Here is an 11,080-nt window from a genome sequence, read left to right on the forward strand (position 1 = left end):
GAAATAACAGAAGCTGCAGCTGTGCTGAGGCAGCAGGCTGGCAGAGACGGTGTTGTCACATCCATTTAGGACATAGAGGAAATCGGTTTCTAGCAGGCATTTCCTGTATCTCATGCAAACTGACAGGATCGCTGAAGCCTGGTCTGTTCTTCTGAGGAAGGAAGCCTCATGGTGAAGGACAGATAAACTATTTGCTCAGCCCTGCTTTTTTGATAATTGCTTTGTGGTTTCTGCTCATTTTTTTTGCCTCAGACCTCACTAACCCCAAAATATCCTATAGCACAGGAAAGTGAAAAACAGGAACTCACCCAGCTTAGCATAGCAAAGGAGGAATGCAACTGTTGGTGCAGTGCCTACATATGGAAGGTATGGTAGGCAATGGTAATCAGTGTATTTGCGGAAGAGTGCTGATGTTTGTACCAGACAATAGGTTCTGTGACCAACTCAGTGGTTCTTTTTAGTGTGCACCCCGGGCATTTATAGGTATCTTTGCTTCTTGGAGGAAACATGGAGACTGGAAGTTTCTGTCTCATGCCACCCTGCCCTCGTTTCCTTCCATGAAGACTTTGGTTTGCCTGAGATGGTACTACACGGCTCCAAACCAATCTTCCTTTTATTCAGTTCCCACCCATCTTGACACAGATAATTAGCTCCACGTTCCAGGCTGAATGTGAATATTAAAAATAGACATGATAAGAAAAAAGTACACTTTAGCAAAGCCCAGACTTTTCTTTTTAGGGAAAGGCACCGCTCTGATACGTTTTTCAGAAGGGATGAACCGGAGGCAAGGGTTAATAAGGGGCTGTTATTCAAAGATACTCCATTTTCAGACATATGGTAGAGCTTCTGAAAATCAAAGTAAGAATTTAAGTGCCACAGGTAATCTGACATTAAGAATTGTGCATGATATAATGGGAATTGTCACAACCCTCAAGCTGAGTAGGGTTGCTCAGAAGACATCTGCTGGAGTTGAGACAAGGTGCAAAAGCTACTGTAATGGGTGTCTACAAAGGAAAAAAAAAGAGGATTGGTTTTATGCCAGTACAATTTCCAGACATACCAAACAGATTTTGTCCAAAGAAATTAAATATTAAAATGCAATTATATCATAGGTTATGAGGCAAGTCCAGTTACTCAGAAGATGGGGAAGGGAAAAGGCATACTGAATACTAGCGCTAGAGGAGAGAGCAGGCCTTGTACAAGGTAAAGTTTGTTCATAAGGAAGAGGGGAAAATAGTCAGGGCTTCTGAGGTGTCATCTGGTGTGCTGTCATACTTTTCTTCCAGACAACATTGGTAGCTGTGCTTGCTGTGCTGTAAGTAATGCCTTTGTGCAGTAATCCTGCTTGTGGTTTTAGGCTTCGTTTTATTACAAATGTTAAATAACAAATATTTTTTGCTGATTTGTTATCAAAAGCTTCAGAAGGCTGTAGAGGTTATTTAAGTGTAAAACACTTGTGTGGAGGTCTGGGTAAGCTCTCTGTAATAGGTCTCTATTTTTTTCTGAGATTCGGGCTTGGACAGCACCAAAACTCCCCTTAGGAATCCTTTTTGAGAGTCAAAAAAGCATAGTTGTTGTTTTTTAGAACCGTAAAAGAGCATGGGACTGAACTTTCACAGAATGAGAAGAGTAGGGTAAAAGTCCTTTGTTTTTTGTAGTCGGTATTTCTGCTGATGTCTTTCATTTATGTTTCAGAAAGTGTGTATATATTGGTTTGTGACCTGTGGTCGTAATGTTGCTATGCAGAGATCTAATTGTGCTCAGTATGCCATTTGGTGTGCAGCAGAAAGCTTGAAGCCGGGCTTCTAATTTTCCTCTCTTGTTTGGGTTTCTTGCAGGCTGTGAGGGCGATGCATGCTCTAGGCCTTTCCTCTCACCACACCGCCTCTCTTTGAGGAGTGTGGGAGTTTGACAGCTTTGGCAGCATGAGAAAGCTGTGTGCAGCATGGAGGAACTGCCACAAGTTTTTTAGTAAACCTGTTTGACTGATAGCTAAATAAATGCACTGTATTGAGTTTGTCTTAGAGCAGGTAAAAGTGGAATGAATGTGCTCGTACATATTAATAACATGCCACAATATGCAAAGTGCTTCTTTTCAAAAGCTAAAATGTGAGGCTGTTCACACAGCCTGTGTTTTGAAGGTTTGCTTTCAGATTATATAAGTAATTATATTGTTTAGACTGTGTGCAGTTATTAATGAATAAAGTGCCAGATCTTTTCCCTCCAGCAGCAGGGTGCAGGATGGAAAACTCAGCCCTGCTTCTCACAGATAAGCATTGATTATGAATAGAGCTCCTTTCCCTTGCTTTCTCTCCTACCACTGTGGTTCCTGAGTAACTGTGACCTTTCTAATTTGACTTGTGTGATGCTGAGGAGCACAAAGAAGACTTAAGAAGCATGTGATAGAGGCAGGATCAGTGTTCAGAATGATGAAGTGCTGCTGCCTTTCCAGATGGCTCAGCCAGTAAAGGAGAGCCTTGCTGCATTGTGGAGCCCTTGTAATGCTCCTGGTCTCTGCAGTTGGTGGATTGGAGCCTAAAAGAGGAGAGCATCTCTTGTCAACTTTGAAAGTGTTCATTGGTGGACAAGGATATGGAAATATAGAATATGAGACGTAGTCCTGGGTGATCTGCAAAATGAATGTGAAAGTGAGCCAACATGCAGCCATGTGTATCTATCAGGTTTTTTTGTTGTTGTATTGGATGATGATATGACTGAAGTTCAAATCTGATGCGTGAAAATAATTTGAATATGGTTATTTCATGACCCGTTAATGCTATAGCTTATTTTAGGAACTCCTTTACATTTTAAAATGGAGATTGGTAATTTGCAGGCCAACTAAACAGAGAACACCCTTGATAATCTTTGAAGCCAAATTTCTGTTGCTGTTACTCATGGGACTTCTTGAAATAGAACTTCTGATAAAACAAGTGTTTTGTTTTGTTCCTGGATTAGAACATATAACTTCTTGCTTTGTGTTTAGAAGCAGAACTGTGGTTTTTCCCTCTGTGTTTCTGGTAGATTTCTTTTTTCTTTCCCCTTTCTGTTTGGTTGAAGAGAGAATAAAACTATAGGAAAGCTGAGGAGAAAACTGCTTCTCATACTTCAGCTGACTTCCATTTTAAGTGAGGTAGGGTATAGTAAAACTCTTCCCCTTCCTTGCATAGATTCAGCCTTTAAGATGGCAATGTTTGCCTCTCAAGTTCCATCAAAGAGAGAAGAAGGGAGGAAAATAATGAGAGGGAGATGCTGATGAAACGAACAGACTTTCCTTTGAGCAGTTCAAAGAGAGGGAACTCATTAGGTTTGTTTTTTTATATTCTGTATGTTTATCACCGAGATCTTCTACCTTCTCTTCCCTGTCTGGTATATTAAAGAATTGGAGTTGAAATGGTTTAGTTCTGTTTCCCCTTTCTCCTCTGTCCACCAGCTACCTCCCCTTTCTTAAAACTACTTTAAACTAAACTTCCTACTTTAAAAAGTTAAGAGAACTTGTAGCAATTTCTGTAGGCATCATAGAATACAATTCAGATACGTAAATATAAATGTCGTGGTATTTTTAGGAGTCCTACTACACACCACATGGTCTTTAGTCATCCTTCTAGAGGAGAAGAAATTTCCTCTAACGTCATCATATCTATGTGCCATGTATAGATGTTTGGTTACTTTATGGGCACTGAGTGTCATGATCATTTCCCTGTTTAAGCATATGAGCTGCTCTCAGTGTGGTTATCTCTAAGGACGTGTGTTGGTAGAAGAGCTGTGTGTAAGAGTGATTTTAATGAGCAGTATAAGTTAGTGATAAAAATGTCCATGGAGCAATGATCTTCAAGAATAAAGGTACATTAGAACATTAGTTGAATCCTCCATTAAGTACCTGTTAACATAGAATCATAGAGTGGTTTGGGTTAGGAGGAACCTTAAAGACCATCAACATCACCACTCAACTTGGTGTTGTCTGCATCTGCAAGACCACATCTTATGGTATTCTGTTTGGTGTTCCGAGAGGTTTAAGAACAGTGTTTAGTACCAGTGTCAATACACTGTAGTGTCTTGTGGGATTCTTGTATTGGCAAACAGCATGTCCTTTGGCTGCTACAGTTTTTAAGAACTATGCATTAAAACCAGCACATGCATTTGTATGATTCCAAGGATATTTTAAAATGTGAATCAAAAGAAGCTAATATACTATCTGAACTTAGATGCCTTTGCAGGCTGTTTGTTTTTAATCCCTCTCCATCCTGCTTTGTAAGTCAATGGTTGCTGAAAATTGATGGCAGTGATGAACAGGACAATCCTCAGGAGTTAGAGAGGGTTGCAAATAACTATTCTGATACATAGAATTATCCTCTTATTTTGCATCTTGGTTGTGTCCCTGAAACCTCGGAATTTTCTATCCCTCGCTTCTCTCCTCACACTTCTATCCACAGACCTTGAGGTCTGGAAAAAAAAACAGAGTGGTGAGGGCTCGGGATTGAGGTCAGCTGCTTCACTCTGTAAGATCTCTCAGAAATGTGATGAAGGCATACTGATGGCAGGCCCCCAGCACAAGAAAGACATGGACATGTGCAGTCCCCAGAGGTGACCACAGGGCTGGAGCACCTCTGCTATGAAGAAAGGTTGAGGGAAATGAACTTGTTCAGCTTGGAGAAAAGAAAGCTCCACGGAGAGCTCATTGTGGCCTTTTGAGGCTTAATAAAAAAAAAGGAGACAAACTTTGTACATAGCTTAATAGTGATACAACAAGGGAGAACAGCTTTAAACTATAAAATCTGTGTTAATTAAACATAACGGTGCTTTCTTTTTTGACTAGTCTGACTTGTAATGCCAGTGGCCCTAAGCCACATCCTGCACCATGATAAAATAAAGCCAAACTTACTGCTCCCTCCTCCAAAAACAGAGCTCTGCAGCGGTGAGTAGCTGCAAGGAGGTTCTAAAACCACAGTCATTTTGGAAATACAGAAATAAAATATGTATCTTGGGGGACCTCTGGTTGAGCTTTGGTGCAGGTTTTGATGTTAAGCTGCATGCAGCAGCTGGGGAGGTTTTGTGCAGCAGAGGAACATTCTTTTCATCACAGAAACGTGGCCGGTTTGAGCTGCGGTGCGGGGGGAGGACAAAGTATTTGCTCTGCACTACACAAATTTTGTGAACTCTCTCAAAACACCTCTTCTGGGAAAGGGACGGGTAGAATGGTGAAAGGCAGCAAGGCCACGTAGCGAGGAGGAATCCTGGGTGGTGGGTGCCTGAGGCATCCTTTTGCAGCTGAAAACGGAAGAGTAGCAGCGTCAAAATGGTATGCCAACATCAGGGAAGGTAGGTGGAGCATGCTGAATTGAACTTTCCACTTCCTCAAAAGTTATGGGTAAGAGAGGTTGGTACCGAAGCAGAAAAAGGGCTTCACCAGCCATCCAGATGTGAGGATAGCTGGTGTGCACCTAGAGGAGGTAGGTGGCTTTTGCATAAGTGGTCTTTGCTGAGGTTGCTCCCTGGGGAGGGAAACCTAAGCATGAGAAATAATTTAGGTATTGGTCTGTTCTTCCTGCTGTAGTCACTTCAGCATTTTTGCTTGAAGCTACGAGGGCGAATAGGCAGGTGCAAACCACAGCTGGTGGTGCACAGAGAGCTGCTGTTTGTAGCTATGGATGCTGCTGGGCTGACAATGAAGGGGAAAGTAAAGTCAGCCTTTAACTGGGCTGAAAGCTGAGCAGGTGGTATGAGGGTAGGGAGGGGTAAAACAAGGCCAAAACTGATGAAACCATTTCTGAAGGGAATTAAAACCCTTTTGAAGTGGAGCTTGAAGAGGGGAATCATGCTTGTTTTAATGAGAACTTTTACTCACTGAAAGAAAATTACATTGAAAGAGTGAGGCCTTGTCAAATTGCATAGCTGAGCACTTTGAACTCCTAATGTATTTAAAGAGTTACAGCCACCTGAAGTGGACAGTTAAAGGCATGATGGAGGCTGATAATTCCTGAGGTCACAAGAGAATGGGGGAAGACTGCAGCTAAGTACATGCTATACCTGAGACAAATACACAAAAACTGAGGAAAGGGGCAGCAAGAGGTGAAAAATAGCTGATAGTTGAGGACTGGAAGTAACAGGAGGAGGCTGGGTGAGAGGAAAGGTGAGGGATTAGATCCGTTATTGTGCATTTCCTCCGTATTACAATTAATAATTCGGGCACTCTTGAGGTTATGAGAATAATACTAGCAGCACAGTCTTCTCAATTCATGTGTGTCTTTTCAATTTCTGTCTCTCTGAGTAGAAAATACAGTGAACAGGGCGTGATGCAGCATCTTCAGTGGAAAAACTTGTTGTTGTTTTTTCTTTCATTGGGTAACAAGATATAATCTTAGGGCAGAATAGCTAATAGTAAAGGAAGCGGTGTTTGCAGTTCACTGAACTCCACGCTACACCCACTGTACTTCGCAGTGCTCTTTGCCCCAAGTTACACTTGAGTCATGTGTGTGGTGGCAGTACGATAGCATGAGGTTCACTGAACTTTAAGTGTTGCATCCATTATGGTTATTGAATGGTGTTGTCTCTTTTGGTAGTAGAGAGGCTCTGCAACTTAATACAGTTGTAGCAGGGGGGTCTTGGTCTCCCAACCTGCACTGGCAGGTAAGCAATATATTGTAATACAGGTAGCTAGGAAACATTACTTAGCACATAGCTTGTAATGCTGTTGACAGGAATGGTGTCTCAATTCTTAAGTAGAATTTAGAAAAGGTGCTATTGCTTATGACTTGAGGAGGAGAAAGGAAACCACTAATGAGGAAATGATAGGAAATTGAGGGAAGTGAGTCAGTTCTAGTGGAATCTGTGGAGTGCTCCTAACTAGAAAGGGAATCAATGTATTGTTCTTGAAGGCATTGTAGAACTGTGGTCTTCACCTGCCTGTTCTGTGTTTCCTTGCCTTTCAGATGAAAGCACCACCACCACCAACAAAAAAAAACAGCTGTGAGCCCAGACTCCTAAAAGGACAGGAGATAAAAATGTCTTCACTGGGTATTAAATAACTGTGAAAAAATAAATACACATAAATTGTTCTGAACTGTTCATTTGTTGAAACACCACCAGCCAACAGTGTCTTAACCCAGGCAACCATGATATGTACTTTCTGAACAAAGCTGCTCTACTGCTCCATCTTGTGTTACTGGGCACCACTACATGTAAGGGCCGGACTTCACTCAGAGGGTGGTGACGCACTGGAACAGGCTGTCCAAGGAGGTTGTGGATGCCCCATCCCTGGAGGCATTCGAGGCCAGGCTGGATGTGGCTCTGGGCAGCCTGGTCTGCTGGTTGGCGACCCTGCACATAGCAGGGGGGTTGAAACTCGATGATCATTGTGGTCCTTTTCAACCCAGGCCATTCTACGATTCTATGACCTCGTTTAACGAAATTCTAATGAGGACCTGACCTAGTTCCGCTGAGCCTGGAGCTGTTGACATAACACACGGAAATGTTTTTGCATTAACTGTATTTCTAGGCACAGTAGAACTCTTTCTATATTGAATAGGTTTATCAGTGACTTGTTATAGGCATTAAAAAAAATAAAAATAGGGACCTTCCCACCATTTTCTAATTACTCTTTAGTGCAAAAGTGCAGGTATAGAAAGGTGACATTCAAACCAAATTGTAAGAAAGTGATCTTGCAGTCATTCTTTATGTTGAGTAATTCAATAGGCATTTATACTATACTCTTACACTAGCAGCAATTTTTGAAGTCACTGCAAAAATCAGTGCTGGTCAATGAGAATCTGTATGATGGGAGATCACAACACAGGAAAAGCTAAGAGTTTCCAAATAGTGTAACTGTGTGAGGTAACTTTATTTTCATAGAGTATCTGAGTTACTTTGTTTAAAGTAATAAGTGGAACTTGTTCTACTCACTGTTTCCCTGCCTTCTATACAAATGACACGTGCATAGCTGATCACGGAGAGGCTGTTAGTAAAGGGGCTGCTTCAGCCCTGCTGGTTGCCCTGATCTATGAGTCCTCATTCACAAGTCCCAGAGCTGGGCTGTAGAAATGCTGTGCTGCTAAGCACCAACACCTCCAGATGTGCAGGCTGCATGCCTTGAGGCATGTTGGGATGTTGAGCCACTAGGTGGCTGTCTCGTCCACTTCTTTCCAATGTATGCAGTTGTCCTCGCCTGGCCTCCCTTGGTGAACTCCCACATTATGCTGCTGATACAATACAAGCTGAATCAAACACTTTTTTTTTTTACAAGTCTTTAAAAAAAAAGTGCAAATTGAAAGTACAATCAACGTCTTCATATAATACAGCAGAAGATTAAATTTACAAACACGAAATTACTACTGAATACTGAATAAGACTACGAGTCTTATTCAGAATTTCACTTTCTGTATCAGTAAATCTGATAAAGTGCAAGTAAAAAGTTATTTGCATGTTTACTTGTTTTTTTCTGTGAAGCTTTCTTTGCATGTCTGCAAATATGACTAATTTAAACAGCAAAATATTTACAGGCTGGCAGTCCATGTGCTGTTGATGTAAGGTTCTTGAGTTGCAAGCAGCAGCGGTCCTTTCTCATCTCTCTAGTTCTGCTTCCAGGATTTCTCCCCATGTGTCAACATCCATCGGATACATGCTTTTCTCAGGCAAGTTGTTTTGTGAGTGAACGTTACTGTATTTCCCACTGAGCCATTCTTGTTTTACTTTGCTTTTCCAGTAGTTCCTTAGTAATGTGATCTGATGGAAAAACAGACAGCTAAAATCTTGGAAGTAAACTGAATTAAACTGCATTCAATACATTTTTTGCATTGGAAGAGTAGTGCCAAAAAAAGGATTTGGAATGTGTCTTTGATACCTGGATGCTAAACCCAAAAGGAAGCAGACTTGGGTCTACTTCCATCTTTTTTGTTCAGAGTTAGATTGAGCATCATTTTTTGCCTCAGTTCTTAGAGGGTGAAAATGATGGGGAAATGAAAACCCTAAACAAGAATTCATCTTCCTCCTTATTCTTAAAAAAAAAAAAAAAAAAAAAAAAAAAAGCCTTTCACTTTCTCTTCCTGTTCAGGTTTTTTATGACCTTTAAGTCTGGCTTGGGCTTATAATGCAAGCTGGTTGTACTCTTCTATTCAACCAACCTTTTAGCGCATGAAATGCTTGCTTTGTCTATCTGTTGCTCGTTTCCCCTCTAAAATAGAAACAAAATAGAGATCCAGTGCAGAGAGATTTGTAAACAGTTGTGCAAGAGGTGAAAGATGGCTACATTTGGAGGTCAACACCTTCCTGCTTAAGGCAGGGAGTGTGAGTCCAGAATTATTTTTATTATCTTTTGGTTTTTGCTTGCTCACTTTTCACACTTCACTGTTTGCAAATGCACCAGCTAAAATAGGGTGGGGCTCACTCTCTAGCTAGGTCAGAGGAGTAACTGTGAAACCATTCCTTTCCTGATCTACTCCAATTTGGAGGCTGGACTCAAGTGTTCAGCACATCCAGCTCCTCTCTCTTCAGAGCAGCCAGAACCAGGAATGTGTCTATGTGTGTGTACATTGCTCCAAAACAGCTTCTGCAAGCTCCTGTGAGCTCCTTCATTCCTTTTGCTTACCCCACGTTCTTCCTCCTGGATGCACGTTGTTCAAAATATATTGAGATAAAGCTACGTGGAATTAATTTTCAGGCATTTTTCTTCACAGGCAGCTCATGAATAGCTCATACACTGAAAGACAGACAGGCTATGCTATTTGGCCACCTGGGTGCAGTGCTGGCTCACATTCAGCCAGCTAACAGCCCCACAGCCTTTACCTCCATGCAGCTTTCCAGCCACTTTGCATTGGTGGCCTCGGGACTAACTAGAGTGCATAGAGCAAGCAAAGGAGGTTCTGTGTAGGAAAGAGGATATCAGAAATAGCAAAATGACATAGACAGTTCTATAGGGTGATGGGAAATGTGTTTGTGTGTATTTAACTGGATTCCCAGTCTGGTTTCACTGCTGAGTCATGCTGGCATTACAGCAGCTCTCCGAGCATCCGGCATTAGCCTTGGACAGCTGCGAAATACAGATTTATACAATTTCTTTGCATATTTCTACCACGAACCCCAGAAGCTTCAAAGCTACCGCCAACACCACCACCACCACCACACCCCTATTGCGTTTACCTTCCACGAATATCCACTTCCCCGGTCGCCGTCGATCTCCCGCTGGCAGACGGCCCTCACCGTTAAGCAGTGGTTTCTCCACAGCCAGTCGTTGCCGTCAATGGCGAGCCGCCAGCGCCTGCACGTCATGGCGGCACTGCACAGGCTGCGGAGGTCGAGGGAGCTGAAGATCTGCACGCTGACTTCGGGAGGCAGGAGTGCCACAAAGTCAGCTGGAGCTCCTTTCCTCCTCTTGTCAGGAGGGAGGAGCGCCGGTTCGCCGGCAGTCAGCGGCTGCTTGTTTCTCTTGGGCGTCTTCTGCATCATTCAGAGCTCTCGCTAAGTCAAATCAGCGTGTCTGCGTGAGGAAAGAGCAACAGTAAATGAGCATCCCGCGTTACCGCTGCCTGGATGCTGTCCCGACGCACAGCAGTGCCTTCAGTTGCCCCTCACTGCTGCCTCCTTCAGACACGTCGCAAGGCGCCCGTCCTCCGGTTCTTTCAGTTCTTTCAGCGTTCTGTCACGCTACGGGGATATTCTAACGGCATGCCGTTCGCGTTCCGCACCCTTTCAGCCTATGGCCGCCGCCAGCCGGCCCTGAGCGGAGCACAGGTGCGGTGCGGTGCTGACTGGACCGCCCGTTCCCGCCAAGCCCTAACGGCCGCAGCCCGACCGTTGGCGCCGCGCGCCCCCATACCTGTCCGCACGCCGCGGGCTGCCGCTCGGTTGGAAGCGCCTCCGCCATCAGCGCCGCGCCTTGTTGACAAACAGGGCGACATCCGCGGCGCAGCGCGCATGCGCGCGGCCCCTGCCGCAAAGCTTGCCGGGACTCGTAGTTCTCTCGGCGGAGCGCGAAACGGCGGCGAGGCTCGAAGGCGGCAGCGGCGGACTACAATTTCCGGGCTCGTGAGGCCGCGCTGGGCGGTGCCGGGAGGGATTTAAACACCAACAGTGGCTGCGCCCGCCCGTTGTG

General features: G+C 43.7%; 1 protein-coding gene across 1 annotated transcript; it reads right to left on the reverse strand.

Moving 5' to 3' along the window:
• Window positions 1-7,802: 7,802 nt before the first annotated feature.
• On the reverse strand, window positions 7,803-10,872 carry FBXO48 (F-box protein 48). Its single transcript, XM_419336.8, has 3 exons — window positions 10,805-10,872; window positions 10,129-10,465; window positions 7,803-8,715 (listed from the first exon to the last, which is right to left on the reverse strand). The coding sequence occupies exons 2-3, from the start codon at window positions 10,432-10,434 to the stop codon at window positions 8,554-8,556; spliced, it is 468 nt and encodes a 155-aa protein (XP_419336.2). The 5' UTR covers window positions 10,435-10,465; window positions 10,805-10,872; the 3' UTR covers window positions 7,803-8,553.
• Between the last annotated feature and the right edge of the window lie 208 nt (window positions 10,873-11,080).

This window comes from Gallus gallus, chromosome 3, assembly GCF_016699485.2.
Source record: "Gallus gallus isolate bGalGal1 chromosome 3, bGalGal1.mat.broiler.GRCg7b, whole genome shotgun sequence".
Lineage (NCBI taxonomy): Eukaryota > Metazoa > Chordata > Aves > Galliformes > Phasianidae > Gallus > Gallus gallus.